At 37.0% G+C, this 19,200-nt stretch overlaps 1 protein-coding gene across 1 annotated transcript in view; it reads left to right on the top strand.

Annotated features, from left to right (window-relative positions):
* The window catches only part of LOC122527361 (amyloid beta A4 precursor protein-binding family B member 1-interacting protein), a 223,836-nt gene that overhangs the window by 76,271 nt on the left and 128,365 nt on the right, over positions 1–19,200 (top strand). The window contains exon 2 of the mRNA XM_043651472.1: positions 12,540–12,696. Coding sequence (XP_043507407.1) covers positions 12,598–12,696 — 99 coding nt within the window. The 5' untranslated portion in view covers positions 12,540–12,597. The remainder of the gene's footprint in view (positions 1–12,539; positions 12,697–19,200) is intronic.

The raw sequence follows: 19,200 nt of genomic DNA, 5'->3' as shown, positions 1-19,200 counted from the left end.
TTTTTTTGGCCAATCTGATCCATTGAAACTCGTCGAGGCTCCAGTTTTCAATTCCAGCGAGAGAAAAAAATTGGCGCGCGCGAAATTGCTTCAATTGGGAGTACTCGATGGTCGAGCAGAAAAAAAGTTTAAATGTCTCCTGAATTCGAGTCTTTTCTGTATATTTAACCACTCGACGTAATATTAAAATTTCCCAAGCTAATAATCGACGGTAACGTTTTTGTGACGTTCACAAGTTAATACGTAACTACATATAAAGATGTAGAAAAATATTTTTCTACACGCTTGATACGGCTCTTTTTGACATTTATATCCTATATTCCAAGTTACCTGCTTCAATGAAAAATAAATATCATTTTTCACTCGGTCATATCGAATTTCATTTAATTTACATGTCAAAGGGTTAAAAATCAATAAATTGGAAATTGGAAATCTATTTTGCTTAACCGTTTTAGCGCGTTCTAACAGCGACTTTATGGTTCTGGACGCGTTTATATTTCGAACAGTGTTAACTGTTAATTTTATCATTTGACTATTTTGACTCACACTACTGCTACCACTATGATAAATCAAATGTTATCAATCATCTATGATAAACCTAAACCTGACCTGAAACTAATCCAGAACCATAAAGTCGCTGTTAGCACGCACGCGTCTGCAATGTTAAACGATTGAGAAATTTTTTTGCCATTTTTCAAAAGAACTACTAGGTTGGAAAAGTTTTACCTTCGTGATGAGTAAAGTACAATGCAAGAAAAAAAAATAGATGTAAAGACTCTCAAGATTTCTAGGTCAAAAATATATATATATTTTTTTTTGTGTATATATTTTTATATTAAGAAAAGTTTGTCCGTGGCTGTCGTAGGTGAACTCTGCTCCTTCGATTTGATGGAAATTATATTAATATTATATAAATTAAAAAAATATATATATATTAATCTATATTTAATATATATATTAATATATTATATATCTATATTTAATATATTAATATATTATATATCTATATTTAATATATATATTAATATATTATATATATATTTAATTTATATATTAATATATTATATATATATATTTTTTGAAATTAGATGTAAAAAATCTCAGGATTTCAAGGTCAAAAATATATAACTTCCATCAAATCGAAGGTGCAAAATTCACCTACGATAGCCACGGACAAACTTTTTCTTTCCACCCTGTACATGCGTGTCAAGTGATGGCAAGGCGCTTCCTCCGCGAAAGTGGCAATTCACCACGACGCTGTTAATCGCTCATTAATTATAGGCGGAGCGTTGGTGGCCGGTGGATAGCCGGCGTAGGCTTTCTTCGGCTTGATTTACAGCTCGCCTCGATCACCGCGCACCGCTACATAAAACGTTACTTAACCCCGTCTGAAGTAAATCGATTTCTGCGGTTAATTCGCCGCTATTCCGCACTGACTTTGCATACGTACCCTCGTCTACGTGCTCGCGTACGCGTTGTCTGCTTCTTTTCGCATGTCGGTCCGTTTGCTCGAGATTTATGCCTCGTCGAATGGAAAATATGGGTGGTCAGTCCTGGGCGAAGCGGTGGTAAGTGTCGATCGTCGAAATTTACAAGGAGAACGATGAAACTTCGTCGTGGCTACTTGCTTGTACACCCTGCGAACAGAAAGATACACACTCGATATTCTCTTACATACGATGTTTACGACGTACATACATATGTTTTCTTATGTATCGTAAAGCAAAGAGAGGAGTAAACCTTTTTGAGAAGTAGGTCAAATTTTGTTCATTATTTTTTTTTTAGTACTAGCTCGTGGGTCACTAAGTCACTGGTGTCGCTTGGAAAGGGGGAGGGGAGGATGGTTAAAAAAGAGATTAAAAGTAATGATGAATTTACTAGAAGACCCGGATAATTATGGAGAAAGAAATAGTTGTGGACGATCGCTGTGTCCAACAGCTCGGGATAAACAGACAAATTGCATAAGAAGCTAGAGTTACGACGAACGTTAGGAATGTTAAAGAATTGTGAACATTTGAAACGACGAAAATTCCAACGAAAACCTTGGTTAAAGCAAGAGCACGAGTTGTGTCGTTTGCAATTTGCAGAAAATTTTTATTTTGACGACGAAAGGAGGTTTAGTTTAGAGGGATTTGACTGAGGGTTTATATTATTGTTATCACGAAGGAGGTAAACTTACTGAGGTAAGATGGAAATAAAATTTATTAGGGGAAAATTAAATAGTAAGATGTATAATGTGAAGTGATTGACGAACGAATGAACACGTGTGTGACATTATTCATGATAACGCTTTGCAAACGAAAAAATTCGTCTAGCCAAATCTCCGAACTTGAATATTATAGAAAATTGTTAGAGGACTTTGGCGAGGGAATTTTGTCATATACCAGAATGGAAGACAATTCGCAAATATTAACGAATTTAAAAAAATGTGAAGGGATGAGAAGATTGTAAAAGATCATTATAAATCTTTGTCTCACAGAATGCAAAGAAGGTCGTACTATTAAACAATTATCATTATTTAGATTCGTTAAGTATTACCATATTTCTATTTCTTTTTTTTTTTTTTTTTTCGATGAAACAAAATGTGTTACAAAAAGTTTAATTTATGTTACTTGTACATGTCGATAAAAGCATTACGCAAGCGTGCACGTAAAAAAAATTTTAATCGTTTGTTTAATGAAAAGAAATTTAATCGTTTTTAGAATATGCTATCTTTTTGTCCCAGGGTTTTTATGTTGATTATAAATTCGATTATAAATTGCGGCTGATGTACAGTGTGAATAAAATATTGCGAATAGAGCTGTTCGCTGTAAATATCGTGAATTGAAAGACACAACTTTTAACAATATTTAAATTTCATAATTTATTCGCGTGGGAATTCCTGTTTATTTCAATGTATGACGTTTGTACGAGTAACGCGTTATCACACCGACACATTAGGAGGGAATGTACGTCGTTTCCATCGTTGGCAAGAGAAATCGTGCGCCAGAGATATTCGCCGATACCGAATGTAGAAAATCCGTAATGGCAATCACACGGTTGATCTGAACCAGCGATACTGCAAATTCATGAAAATACGAATGGCTGCACGATTCCCTTTCAGATGCATTCGAGAAATCGTTGCAGCGATAGTTTCTGTTATTAATCTTCCGTGGAATCTGTCCTCGAATCTCGAAGGCTAAGCTTCCACGATCTCGAGGAAGGACAAGAAATGAGGATGTGCAATCGAAGAATGATGGTTCTGAAGTATTGATAAAATAATCGAAAACATTCCATACCTAATAGCTCTAGCTATAATATAATATCGGCAGTTTCTGTGCCAACTCATGATTATTAGTGATACTTGTCACGGATTTTTATGCTGATTAATATTTTGGAGAATGTAATTGAAAAAGAAAAGTGGGATCCGGATAGAAAATTATTTTACAAGGTAAATATTTGTAGTCGCATGGTAGAAAGCATCGTACTTTGAATACCTCGCATACAGGTCCGCGTAACTTGCTCACCTTGAATAATTTCTAAAGTATGCGTCGTATGAAAAAAAATTTTTTATATAAAAATCGTATATAGAAATTTGGTGGAACACAGTTTCTGTGGCGCATGTATTTTTTTTCTCTTCCTTTTTTTTTATAGATGATAGTATTATGGAGATTTCAACGTCATCTTGGAATTACATATATTTTGATTTATTAATCCACGCAGCTCGATATTCTAACTTTAATTTTGTAAAATTATAATATGAAAGACGACAACAGTGTAAATACAAGAATATTTGAGACTTTACAAAATGACAATATCTCTCTTAAAAACTAATAATTTTTCGACGTACGTGAGTTGATACATTTTTATATAAAATATCGATTAATGGATTAAAAAGTATATGACTCCATTTAAGAAAGTGGAGATGTTGAAATCACCTCCGCTTATAAAAAAAAAAAAAAAAAATAAACAGAATGTATTTCTCCAAACTATGCAACTTTTATATAAAAATTTTTTTCATGCAACACACACGTTAGATATTATTCGAGGTGAGCAAGTTACCACGTATCCTCTCGTATTATGTATCTGCATACTGTGCAATCTTGCGTTTTAAAAATTTTCTACAAATACATGGAAATAAAAACGTCACGTGTACATAACTGAGTCAGGCTATGCTAGTCGTTGAAATTGTTAGAAACAGGAATGGACGAACGTGTCATCGTTCCGAAGATCCGAATGCTTAATTGTATTCTTTTATTATCAATCGCATACCATTCAAACGTGTAACGAAATTCACCAGCGACGAAATAATGTTTGAATACCACTTGGAAGCCTTTAATACGCGACTGTGATTATAATTCCGCTCGGAAACATAATTCCATTCTCGGAATAATTCCGTGGAACAGGATAATCTGTACAATTCTGTCGAAACAGAATTTCCTCCTCTGCTTAAAAAATGCTCTCCGATTTCGTTTATTTCACAATTTCTCCCATTCATTCCTCGTCATCGAGGTACAATACCACACTTACAGTACAATCCTCCACTTTCGTTTCTTTTCCCGAAAATACGACTCGGCGTGAACATCCGCGGTCTGTTTGTCGCTCGTGAGTCGCGCCCAACGAAATGGAACGACTCTGCTTTTGCAGTCGATTTAATAACCAAGAAAGAAAAAAAAAAAAAAAAAAAACAAAAAAAGAAGAAAATTCACCTGGAATTTACAAGGCGCGCGCCAAGTCCATCGCACGCGGAATAAACGCGCGTCACCAATTAAGGATTAAACAGGGTTCCGGCAGTTTCGAGTGGCGAGTTGCTCGTCGCACGATGTCACTTTGTGGCTAACGACGTGGGCCGTGGTTTCGATCGATGTCTGAAGTGGTCGTTTAGAGGCGCAAGAACGCTGGAAAAACAAACCCTCGACGCTTTCTACGCAGCGCGTGTAACGAAACGGCAGACTTGCTCCTATGCGGTTGACTCCTATAAGTTAGTCGTGCCTCGAAGATAACGTCGTGTACCTATCTGTCGTGTCGCGGCAGCGTCTCGCTCTTGGCTGGAAAAGTTAAAGGTTACTCCATTGTAGTACCGTAGATCGGAAGCCACCGGTTTCTGACCTTTGACGAAGGAGATCGGCTGGACAACCGCGATTTCCATGGGAGCTTGTAGCTCCTTATTTACCGGCGAAAATTGATCACTCTGACGCTCGACTCGTTGACCTTGTTGCTGTGTAAAAAGCCGTATAGTTAGGTGCATGGAGATGACCAAAGGCGTCAGTTCTCGGGATGTGTTTCTTTGGAGAATGAGGTTAGGATGGATCGTTCATTGAGTTTTTTTTTTTTTTTTTGCTGGATATTAGCCAATCTTGATGACGTTTACGGTGTATTGAATTAACACCTTCGGTTCTCGCCAGATGTTATAATACACGAATCACGCAACTATACACGTGAAAGTAATTTAAGCTTCTAGTAATTTCAAAAAACTGAAACATTATTATTTACAATTTGGAATTATATAATTCCAGTGAGTTACAACGAAAATGTTAAAAATCAATTTTTCCTTTGGCGCGACGATCCATTATTCCTTAACATATCTATGGATGACGATATTTGGCAAATTGAATGTTACTAGCGACAATAATAACAATATAACAACGATACCAATAATAATAATAATATAACAGTAATACCAATGATAATAATAATATAACAATAATAATGTAATATCAATAATACAAATGACGTTAGGCGTGCGTAGTAACCGCTATATTTTACCTCAGTTGCAGTTAAGATTTTAGTGTACGCAGAAGTGTAAGACAAAATAAGCCTAACATTTATAAAAAATCAGCATGTATATTTCCTTCCAATCTTAGCGATGGGAAATCAACGTCATGACCCTGTCGATAAGGTACTAAAGGATTCTTTTTAAAAAAAAATCCAATAAATTACGGAATTTCCTACGAAAGAAGGATTGCCATAAATTATCTGTACGAAAGAAAAAATTCATTCATGCACGAAAACCTTTCTATTTGCGTGTTTTTTTCACTCCGACGGACCTCGGTTCGCAGTTCTCGTTTGAAAAACGTTTCCGCAAAACGACTCCACCACTTAGGCAGTTGAAAATATGAAAAATCAATTGCAATCCGATAAGTCGTATCTACGAAAGAAAAAATTCGTTTCATGCACGAGAAACTTTCTATTCGCGTCGTTTTTTTTCACTCCGACGAACCTCGGCTCGCGGTTCTCGTTTGAAAGACGTTTCCGCAAAACGACTCCACCACTTAGGCAGCTGAAAATATGAAAAATCAATTGCAATCCAATAAATCGCATCTACGAAAGAAAAAGTACGTTCTTGAACGAAAAACTTTCTATTCACTCCGACGGACCTCGGTTCGCGGTTCTCGTTTGAAAGACGTTTTCGCAAAACGACTCCGCCACTTAGGCAGTTGAAAATATGAGAAAACGAAACGAGCAACGAGACCGCAGCCTGCGCGTGTATTTCGTATAGTTATTTTTCGGGGGAAGCGGGCAACGTCGCGATGCAGTTTCTCGCATCGTACGAGCGTGTCGACGACTCCCACGGCTTTGAGTTCACTCCCCGTTCGCAACGAGCTTGCACTTTGATCCTCTACACAGAAGAAAGTTTTTTTTTCGCTGCCGGCATTTTTTCTCGCCCAGCTTCCGGTGTTTATTATCACGCGCGAACCGCGAAGTCACGAGACACGAACGCGGGCGCCCCCCACCCACCCCATCCGTGTTCCCTTTCGTTCGTTCCCGCGTTAAAACGCGTTATTTGCAATGCTGCCGGGAAAAACCAGATTCGTTGAAAAACCAGACCCGACGCAAGCGTTCAAACCCTTTCTCGCGCTCTGTTTCTCGGAAACGACCACCGCCGCTATTTTCAGTTCCTCTCTCCTGTCTTTTTACCTCTCTCTCTCTCTCTCTCCTTTCCTCCCCTCCCTTTTTTCATTTTCTTTTCCCTTTCACAGCCAGCTTTCTGTATCTTTTAGAAAACTGGCGCGCGGATTTTCCACTCCGTCGGTTGTGACGAGTTTGTAGATAAACTCGCATAATAAATCGCGTGCAACGTTTGACGTATTTATTTGGAATTATTCCTGGTAACATACATTCGTGGAACAAATGTGTGGAGTTGTGTTTTTGTGAATTTTGAATAATTTCGGGGAATAATAAACGGGAAATATAAATATGCAGGTTGAAACAAAGACACTGTAAATAAAGGTTATACAGAGTGTCCATAAAGTCTCTTTACAATTTCAAAAATTTATCACAAAGGCAAATGAAAAGACAGATAAGTGGAAATTATTACAGAATGAGAGGTATGTATTTAAGTTTGCTCTGCCTTATTTAATATACCTCTGTATGGGCACCATATACGTCTACCTCTATATATATGTCTCACTTGGTAATAATTTCCACTTATCTGTCTTTTCATTTGCGTTTGCAATAAATTTTTGAAATTGTAAAGAGTTTTACTTATGGACTGTATAATTGTAAAGAGTTTTATTTATGGACTGTATATTGAAAAATCATTGCGTACCATGATATTCGTCCATGATGAATCGTGGACACCGTCAGACGCCATTTTTTTTTTTAAAGCGACTGTGTTTGAGAGTATACAGTGCCACTGGTTTTAACTTTTTTTTGTTCCAAAAAAATTTTAAAACGTCGTTGAAACACGTGCAAATAAACCTTGTCAATTTGATTGCCAAAGGTATAATAGTTTCTTTGCAAAAAATTCCCAAAAATCACGCACTTGACACTAGAAGATCCCCTTAAGAACCAGCTGTAAATTGTAGAGCTTCTTAAACGCGATACAGTATGAGATTACTTCGCTTCGGTAGTATTCACTTATAGCTTCCTACACCATGACGCAATGGAACGTGTATTTTTCTCTGCAGAAGCTGATTTACATATTTTTGACGTCAGTCATTTTTCACATGTGTCACAGTGATCCATGTGATCCGTTGTCTGTTGCATAGTAAAAAGCCTCGGCATAACGTCACGGCCGTAAGAAACTTTAACCGTTTTCGTTTCTACGATATATCTCACGATATTTCTTATGAAAGATCATTCTCCTTTGGTGATACGATTTTAAATCGCTGGACGATTGACTTTGTATCAGTTATTTTACCCAATTCCATTTTCCCGGCGTCGATCTTTTTATGGTGTAATTTTGTAACTACTCTATTCGTGTACTTCACTTGATCCCTTAGTTTTTTAATAGTATTTAAGTGTATTTAAGTGTGTGCCGCTGCTAATTGTAAGATTGAATTAGTTTCTTTCGAAATAAAAATTTTACTGTTTAACTTAATTAATTATAATTAACAATCAACGATAATTATTATTCGTAGCAAAAAAAGTATTTAGAAATGATGCGAAAAGAACTAGTCGCGGAATATTCTAAAATGTCTGAAATTTACAAGTATTCATTTCAGTTTTACACAAAAGATTCAATTCAGGTAACCAATTGCAATTGCATTTTTCTCGCACGGCGAGTATACTCGTCGTTCACAGCTAAGAGGTTGCTTCATCTTTTTGTCGAAAACTTTTCTTTCGAAATCGAAGCTTTCATCGGGACGAATGCCATTGTTTCTAAAAATCAAAGTAGGTCAGTTGCATTTTCTTCTTTTCGACGAAGTGAGTCGATCGTCGCCTGGTGGGTCGAAAATTCAAATTCTCGACAACATGCTGCCAGCCATGCTGAGACCGCGAAACGGAATGAAGAAGCACGACGACGATCGCTGGCCGGTGGTTGGAGAACGTCGCGTCCGCTCGCAATGAGCTAAGTTTGGCAATGAACCACTTGGCCGGAGTTCAAAAAAACTTTTTAGCGAGCGTTCTTTCGACGATCGTGGTCCCAAGGAATACGGTGACTAACGAGCTACGGAGTGCGTCACGCTCCTCTTCTGGGCGCCACCAACCTGTTTTTTCAATGTTTGCGCTCGCGTTTGTAGGCGTGTATGCATATGCACGTGTATGTTTGTGTGTGTATGTGTCGCGGCGTCACGCGTTTATGCCTTCGCTACCGGCTTTTCTGGTCACTCGTTCGTATTTCATTTTTCATGCCCGGCACTCGTCCTAAAGTGGGACACGAGTTCTCTTGGCTCGACGCGTTTCTCACCGACCTCTTCCACATGTTCTCTCCTCTCTCCCACACTCGCCGCCGCGGCGTTTCGCGTGTCTGATCCCACTTTCATCGCAGTTTTACCACCAGAGCGGGAATATTTATGCCGAATGTTTTTCTGTACGATAGAGTTTCGCTGTCGTTATCGAGATTCACTCGTAAAATATTAGATTGGTCAAGAATTAACTGCATTTATTTTTTGTTTGTTTGTGCGTTTTATTCGTGAAGAAACTTGACTGATCTTTTGCCATCAGGCAACTGGTGAACGTGGTTCAGCGTTCGAAAGTGTTCTTATCTGTCTCGGCGAAAAAACAGTTCCAAGAAAGATTGGAAAATTTGGTATATTCCTCGTCGGCAGTGAAATTTAGCAAACCAATTCTGACACTACCGTAGTTCGAATGCTTTCTCACCATAAACGTTGGATAATTTTTCTACGAGCTTGTGTTTCTTTTGTCTCTTTTTGGAAAATATCCAGTGATTTTCTTTTTCTTGGACAAGCTATCAGAATTATAAAATGAAATTAGTTACATTTTATAGTATATACATACACGTCAATTACTTTTTTGGACAACCTAATATTTATATTTTTGAGGTCTTTGAAGTGTGAAAATTTTTACTTTTGAATGAATAAAAATTGCTTCTGAAAGAATAAAAATTTCAAACATTGCGGAAGAAACGAAATTTATCCAATTGTCTGTTATTTTTCTTTCGTGTGATATGACTTAAATAATTAGATTCGAGTAGTCTTGTCTCTAAATCAGACACCGAATTATCTTCACCGCACACATCTCCTCCAGCAAATATGACGCTATTCACAAACAAAATCTCTCCTCATCCGTAACTTCTTAAATCCAGTGTTACGGTGATAGAAGAAAAAAAAAAAAAAAAAAAATACCGATCAGGACATTAGCACTGAACCTAATCACTTTACGTCAGGAAACGTATTTCCGACGTAATTATCATAGAAAAAAACGCAATATTGTTCACTACTAACAATCCACGATCCACGATTTGTTATAAAAAAATTAAACTATTAAATTCGTAACATTAAACATTAAAATACCGTGGAGGTTTCAAAGAGAGTTCGACAAAAGTATCTTTTCATATCTCGACCAAACTGACTTCATTGTGTCTTGGGGCTTCTTATACAAAGTATTCTTATCCCAGAGTCTTTTCCCAGAAAGGATAGATAATTTTGGTCGTGATACCACGAGCATGGCAAAAGCTCGAAATCTGTCGCGTTCTCGCGTTGGCACGCGTAATTATCATCGATTAATCTCGTACCGTGGAACGAGAGTCTGCCTGTCGCAACAATGTCGCGGGCAAATCGAGCGCGGAATGTCAATGTCAGGCCAAGCTCGTTTCTTTCATCCAGCGCGTTTCATAATGTATCCGTCGGGTCGACGCTTACTCGCGACGCGTTGTTTCAACGGGCGCGAAGTCGCACGCGAGCTTGTCGGACGGCTGTCACTCATCGGCGCAATTTGTGTCGATGAGGCGGCTCTCGGAGTCCGAGGAGGGAAGGCTTCTGAAACGTTTACCGGCGCCCATTAGCAGGGATTTCGCAAAGGGGTGCGAATCAGGGGTTGGAATTCTATTTCGAGCGTCGGCCTCGACGCCGCCAGAAATTCGTTTCGTTCATTGTCTAGCCCATTCCGAGTTTATCGTTGAGCGTGTGTGTGTGTATGTGTGTGTGGAGTTTTTTAGCAGGCGGAAGTCGATGAAGAGTTGGTTTGGTAGGGAAGGGTTGGCTAGCGGGCGGGGTCCTTCCATACGCGCGATACACTTTAGCACTTGCACATTATTGTAGAGATTAGAAACGGAATTCTCAACGTGGAAATTATTGGAGATTAGAATGGATAAAAATAGAGCTTTTAGCAAGAGGGTTGTTCCCTAACCCCTAAATGCTGTAACTCGGATGTTTTGTAGATATTTTGGATACTTTTTTAAAAATATTTTATAGCATATTCTGCGACACTACGTTTTAGTATAAATTTAAATCTATTACGTCATAGATCTTATACGTCACGGTATAAATTTAGATCTATTTTTATTTCTCAGGAGGCAAAAATCGGTAAAATGTTGGTTTGATAGAAAACGTTAATGAGGTTCTTCCATACGAGCGATATATTTTAGCATTTTCCATTATTGTAGAGATTAGAAACGCAATTCTCAACGTGGAAATTATTGGAGATTAGAATGGAGAAAAATAGAGCTTTTAGCAAGAGGGTTGTTCCCTAACCCCTAAATGCTGTAACTCGGATGTTTTGTAGATATTTTGGATACTTTTTTAAAAATATTTTATAGCATATTCTGCGACACTACGTTTTAGTATAAATTTAGATCTATTACGTCATAGATCTTATACGTCACGGTATAAATTTAGATCTATTTTTGTTTCGCAGGAGGCGAAAATCGGTAAAATGTTGGTTTGATAGAAAACGTTAATGAAGTTCTTCCGTATGAGCGATATATTTTAGCACTTTCCATTATTGTAGAGATTAGAAACGGAATTCTTAACGTGGAAATTATTGGAGATTAGAATGGATAAAAATAGAGCTTTTAGCAAAAGGGTTGTTCCCTAACCCCTAAATGCTGTAACTCGGATGTTTTGTAGATATTTTGGATACTTTTTTAAAAATATTTTATAGCATATTCTGCGACACTACATTTTAGTATAAATTTAGATCTATTACGTCATAAATCTTATACGTCACGGTATAAATTGAGATTTATTTTTATTTCTCAGGAGGCGAAAATCGGTAAAATGTTGGTTTGATAGAAAATAAGGTTCTTCCATACGAGCGATATATTTTAGCACTTTCCATTATGTAGAGATTAGAAACGGACCTGTTAACCTGGAAATTATTCGAGATTAGAATGGATAGAAATAAAGCTTTTACCAAAAGGGTTGTTCTAACCCCTAAATATTATGAACTTGAATACTTTGTAGATAGATTTTGAACAGTATACTTTTTAATTTCTTTATGTGATACTACTGTTCTTGGAACAATATAAATTTAGGTATCTGTGATACTATTTTTGGTAATAAACTTATTTGATACTATTTTTATTTTCTATTGTCATATAAATTAAAAACAGATTTGTTAACATGGAAATTATACGAGATTAGAATAGACAAAAATAGAGCTTTATGCCTGGATGTTGTAATGAATTTGGATACTTTTTTTAGATATTTTGAATATTTTGTACAGTGTATTTTGCAACCGGTTTTGTTTGCGATTTAAATCTCTGGTACCATTTCGTAAAGCTCGAGGTATAAAAGCGAAGGTGTAAAATATGAATCGACATCCAACGGTTGTATCTTGCAACATGCACGCGCAACTTCTGTGTAATTATCCGCGTGAATAATGCGCATTTAATGAGCTGAATTAACGTGTCGCTTACATTTGTGTGCTTACAGAGGGTAAAGAGAATCACACAGACTACGGTCGTAAGCTGGATTAAGGACGGCGAACATCATGGAGCGCTACGAGGAGGAAGGCGAGGACAGCGACAACGAGACAGACCCGGAACAGCTTTTGAACGAGTGGCTCGGCGAGTTGGACAGCCTGACTGCCGTGAGTTGAACTTCACCTCTTTCCCTCACAACCGACTCTGTGTCAATTCACATCCAATTACTAACTAAAATTTATCGATCGAGCAAGCTCAACTTAATGACTCCGGCGACTGAGGGACAGTAGCGTCGGTTGAATCAATGAAACTTGATTAAATTTAAGAAGAGAAGTCGATAGACAGCGAAATTTTTTGAGCCATTGCTGGTTCTTCGAGAGATTCTTTCTTTACTCGTGACGTTGTTCAACGATCCAATCTACAAAAAAAAAAAAAAAGATAGATGGCCAACATTCACAGTCCACGTCGTCGTGGTTCCACGCCGCTCAATTGATGTCAATTGACACGCAGTCTAACTAATTCGTCGGTAGGTTCAATCGTACAAGAACCGCGGCGCATCGTTGGACAAAAGGCCTCGGTTTCCGACTGTGCGCGACGCGATCTCATCGCTTGCGAGTTTTCGTCGATTCGAAACGATGCTCACACCCGGGATTGTCCCCGGTTATACACGCGCGCGCGGCTGTAAATCTTAGGCACAATGAAAACGCGATTTCAATCTGCTTGTTCGGCGTAACGAATTGATTTTCGTTAGCGGTGTGGCTCGATAGCCTGGCCGAGCATCACGAGCAGGGGCACAATGGCAGCCGCAAAGCGACAAATTGTCGACAATTGACGCGGCTGAACGATCGCGAGTCGAACTTTGCCCGAGCTACGGGGAGTTTCCACCGCGGCGAGGCTTCCGTCTCGAGGTTCCGGTCTCGCTCCGGATTTAATTGGACCAGGAGTGTTCTTTGCCTCGTTGTCAATTATTTTCTATGAAAAGTCGATGGAAGTTGTTGAACTGCTTCTTCAACGGGGATCAGAGAGGTCGCCGCTGCTTTCTGTTTCGGCGAGAAGGGAGTTAATCTCTTGAGCGAGAGCTTCTACGATTACGTAATTAAGGAAATCTACGGAATTCTACGGACCCTCGATCGATCGAGTACGTTTGTATTGCTCGCAACAAGTGAAATTTTTTATTTGCATTCTTGAGTCGTATGATTGAATCGCGAGTGAAAGAATATCATCGACGACAGAAAGAAAAGAGACTAGTAAAATACATAATGTAAATGAGGTTAGGTTAGGTAATATACCGGAAAATAGAAACCGAAGGCTGGAAAAATGTGAATAGCGTCAGAGATTGAAAGAATCGTGAGTCAAAGAATATCAGAAAGGGAAAAATATCCTAGAAAAATAATATATATATATATATATATATATATATATATATATAAATAATAATAAAAAATAATATATATTATCATATATAAATTATTATACACATATATATTATTAAAAAATAATATTAAAAATAAATATATATATATAAATAAATCTAGGTTAGGTAATATACTGAAGAATACAAATGGAAAACTGGAGAAGTGCAAACAGCATCAAAGGTTGAAAGAATCGTGACTCAAAGAATATCAGAAAGGAAAAAATATCCTAGAAAAATAATATATATATATATAAATAATAATAAAAAATAATATATATTATTATATATAAATTATTATACATATATATATTACTAAAAAAATAATATTGAAAATAAATATATATATAATATTAAAAAAAAATATATATATATATATAAATCTAGGTTAGGTAGTATACTGGAGAATACAAATGGAAAGCTGGAGAAGTGCAAATAGCATCAGAGACTGAAGGAATCGTGATTTAAAAAATATCAGAAAGGAAAAATATCTTAGAAAAATTATATATATATAATAAAAAATAATATATATATTATTATATATAAATTATTATACATATATATATTATTAAAAAATACATATTAACATTAAAAATACATAATAATATTAAATATATATATATATAAATCTAGGTTAGGTAATATACTGGAAAATATAAATGGAAAGCTAGAAAAGTCAGAGATTGAAAGAACATCGTCGATGACAGAAAGAAAAAATACTAGAAAAACAAAATATCCGTGTAAATGAGTTTGGGTTAGGTAATAGAGACGGGAAACCGAAGAAGTGCAAATTGAGGCTGTTGGTCGGCAAACGACGCGTGAAAATCGCGCAGCTTGTTGGAAAAGATGCAACAGTTTTCGACCGAGCTGTTCAAGTGTATCTTCACGGGCGCGATAGATACGAGAGCACGGGGAGTTTGCTTCTCGTGCAGCGGAAGATAAATTAAAGGTGTTCGAGTTGTCGGCCAACGACCGAAAGAGTTTCTGCACTTGCACTTGCACTTGGAGCTACTGTTTCAAACCGCGTTACTGAAAATCGATAGCCACGCGATCTGTCGAAATCGAGTTTCTTCCGCTATTGACCAGTTACAGTTAACTGTAATTTTCTTGCGTTACCGTTCCCCGTTTTTGAATTTGTTTCTGTGAACAATCTTTTATTCTTTATTTCGTGCTCTGACGTTGGAATTATTGGAACATAAACTTCCATCATTGAAGTAAAAAAAAAAAAAAAAGTAGAAAACTTGATAATACAATGGAGTACACAAGTTTTTATGAAAAACAATTTCGACGTTGGAACTATTGAAACAAAATTTCCATCATTGAAGTAAGAAAAACTTGATAATACAATGGAGTACACAAGTTTTTGCATTTCTACAAATTTAACAGAAACTGATCATCTTTACCACTTATCGAATTTAACAAAAACTGATCATCGTTGGTAGTTCCAATGTTAAGACGCGATTGGAATTGAAGGTTGTAAGAAGCATCGTTCGTATAATTACGGGACAATAGATAGCAGTGGTATTATCGTTAATCACGAACGACGACCCAATATCGGTGAAAGTTTAGACAATGAAAGCGACGTTATTGAACGGCGGTGGTAACAAAACAAATAGTCATATTGAAAGTCACAGGAAAGTATGTCGAAACGTCAATTTAACCGACTCTGCCCATGCTCCGTGCACGATCTGCAATGCTGTTAGTTTAACTTTCTTTATTATTTCTACGCTTCAACGATCAGGCTCTGCTGTTGGCTGCCGCTGTTTCAACCTTTGTGCCAGAATCGTACGTCTTGTTTTGCGTATTGTAAAAATACTTTCCTAACGTCGAGTAATCTTTCCCTTTTTTTTTTCTTTTTTTTCTTTTTTCTTTTCGTACATATCTCGAAAAGAGATGGAACAATGGGATTTGTCTCTAGAGCTACTAGAGCTTACTAGAGCGGTTGGTTGAAAGACGAGTGCTTGCAAAGTGGAATTTACCTTTCGTTTTGACACGTTTGATAATCGCCGGCAATGGCGAAAGTACGCCTGTGCGTGTGAAACAATGGTTGGCGAGCGTGTACGCGTACGTGGAAGGTGTTCGATTATCTGTCTAGCGTGATGCGCGCGCCGGATCCTTCCTGTCCGAGAGCGGAAAGGTGAGAGAGCTTTTGCACTTGCACTTGGCGGTGCATCGGAGGTCGGTCAAGGCGCCTCTGCACAGATCGATAACCTGGCAACGCGGAATGGATAACGCTGCAGCGTGGTCGGTGACCCCGGCACAACCTGCTCGCCAATATTCGAGTGCGTTTCCCTATTCGATCATTCGAAAGGCCAGAGAGGCAGTATCTACCTTCATACGATATTTTTTTTTCCAATTATTTTTCACCCGGATAACGGTCTCATTGATTAACGAATCGAGGGAATGGATATCACGCCTCGCTTCACCTCCATTTGTTTGCCATTTTTTTTTCTCTCTCTCTCTCTCTCTCTCTTCTGTTACTGAAAATTTTCATTCTCGATGGATCCTGTCCTTGTATTTCGGCCACGAAGGTATAAGAATAATAATTAGGAATGAAAAAAAGGACAGGTATAATCAATGTTTGCTCGAGTATATAAAATATAGATCGAAATCATCTAGAGAAACTAGTTTCTTAGTCGTGAGAATAATTATTCTTTCTTGATAATAATGATGATTTCTATCAGATAATGATAGATGTTTATAATTTTTTAATTTATTTGGAAACTTGTCTCGCGATTGTCACGCGTGCATGTTTCTGCTCGGTAAATTCGAACCGCAAGAATTGTGACCAAGTTTATGATAGACAATTGTTGGTACATGTGTGTGTATGTGTATCAACAATTACGTTCTATCTCCCGTTTTATGATTCTGTTGCACATTACGTATAAGATTTCTCTTGTAGAGCGGCGAGTTGCACAATTGAATTCCGAGAATGCAGATGAAACTGCAACGACGTTAATTTGTCCTCTCCACAGTGACTGCAATGTTTAATCGTCGTGTACCACGTATTATTGTTGTTGCCTTTCTCTTGAGATTAATCTGTCGCTATTATTATTCATTTCTACCGTATCACTTTGATAAATGAATTTTACAAATTAAAACGATGGGAAATATCTCCTATTCGTTCGAATGTATCGAATATATTTTAACTTATCAATTTTTTTTACTAATTAATCGTTATACCGTGATAGTTTGTCATTATTTCACTTTGTTATTTGTTACATTTTAGCTCATTCCAGCGCGATCTAATATATCAAACTCGAATTTCCCTGGTTCGTGTACGGGGAATTATCTTCGTCCAGTATGTTACCGGTTCGGTGCAGTTCTCTGCTTTATCCATCATCGGCAAAGTTTCCTCGAGCGCCCTTCGTCACAATCTTCGCAATTTAGATACACGTGGCGCGAATGTAGCTTCCATTTTATATATAAAATATACGAAGCTTTAATTTTAAATCGATAATATGTTTTCGTTAAATTTCAAACAATTCACTTTCAGGAGTCTCAGGTTTTTAATTTGCTCTCTGATGCAACTAGATTTTTTATTACGTACCTTGCGATTGTTATTTAAGAGCACGTACGATGAATCGAGATTACACGTTGTTACCACCTTCTTCCATTAACAAACGTAATTACTCCTCGCGATTATATTTGAACGCGGCTTTACTGCTCATAATAGATCATTAATTAAGATAATTGCCAGTGTATTCATAACGTCGCTTAGTCCTTGACATAATAAAAGCAGAATCGTGTTATATGAAATGATGAAGTACGTCCACCATAAAATAGACAAATGTTCAAGGACTTCCGGTGGCTGTTAGTATGCGGGCTTCGCTGTATCCGCATCCGCGCCACTCGTCTTAGCATTGTTAAGCGACCAGAGTCTTTGTTCGTCGATTACTATATTACTATATCCGGTTCCATCTCTTGCGATTTCGTTGATAAAACGAGAAATCTCTTGAAATTGAAATGTCGACGCTTTCTTGGGATCTCACTGCGAAGAAACAAATCTACAGACTTTTTCCGAAAGTTTGGAAAAACAGCAAAAAAATTTTGAATTTTTACTCGTGCAAGTTCTCCGACTTTTAAGAGAGACTGACGCTCATTTTAAATATTGGGCTTATCTCTCTTCTGCAGGAAATTACAGGTTTCTAATGAAATTAAATCTCTTTAAATCGGACTGAAAAATCAAGATTTCACTCAAAAAGGATTAATTCTATATTTCCAGTTTCTTTTTTTCAAAAAGAATATTTTCTCTTGTCAGTTGGACTATGATTTTTCCTGGCTCGTTCCTTCGAGTAGGGTTCGGCCAGACCGAGGAACGTAATTGGCTAACCTCGTGACCTTGATATTCCCGCACGATTCGTTCAATGAAAAGCTCGGTTCGTTAGGAACGATTTCAGGTAACCCTTTGGTCCTTGATAATCGACCCGAACGAGGTTTGTTACTGCCACGAAATCGGTAACAGAAGAGTCCTCACGTCCATCGAGAAAGCATCGAGTTTCAATCTAGAACCGTTGCCATTAATCTTACTTGTTCGGTTCGTAGCACAGGAGTCGAGAAGTTGAACTGGGAAACGATGTGATTTTGAAACTTCTGGACAGGTGGAAAAAGTAGAAGAGGTAAAGCTATGATTGTATTAATAATATGTGTATTATATATTATATATTATATATTATATATTATATGTATTGATAATATATATATTATATATTATATAGTTATATGTGTATTATATATTATATAGTTATATTTCTCTACTGTTCAAGTAATAATGAAAATTAACGGAAACTATTAGCATTTATTATTCCTATCTAAAATATACTTGTCATCTATCTTTAGAAAAACATTCATTAATATGTTATAAATTGAGGCTATTTTCAATTGAAAATTCAAAACCTACAAAAATTAGAGCTACGATCGTATTGATAATATAATTATATCTTCCTAGTGTTCAAGTGATAAGTAATGTAACAATTAAAATTAATAGAAATGCATTTAAAACTAATACTTACCATTTATCTTTAGAAGAAAAAAAACTCATTAATACACTAGAAATTAACGCTCTTGTCGCGCTAGAACAATTTCAACCAGTCATCGTCCTGGTTTCGAAATTTAAAGCTACAATAGTTATATTTTTCTACCATTCAAATGACAAGTAATATAATTACAAAAATTTACAGAAATGCGTTTATGTATGAATGTACACTACTAGAAAAAAGCTCATTAATACACTACAAATTTGACGCCATTGTCGCGCTGG

Source organism: Frieseomelitta varia, unplaced genomic scaffold (genome assembly GCF_011392965.1).
Source record: "Frieseomelitta varia isolate USP_RPSP 00005682 unplaced genomic scaffold, Fvar_1.2 scaffold_215, whole genome shotgun sequence".
In the NCBI taxonomy this organism is placed as follows: domain Eukaryota; kingdom Metazoa; phylum Arthropoda; class Insecta; order Hymenoptera; family Apidae; genus Frieseomelitta; species Frieseomelitta varia.
Note: the sequence above shows the minus strand (reverse complement) of the source record. Positions and strands in the feature narration are given on the sequence as shown.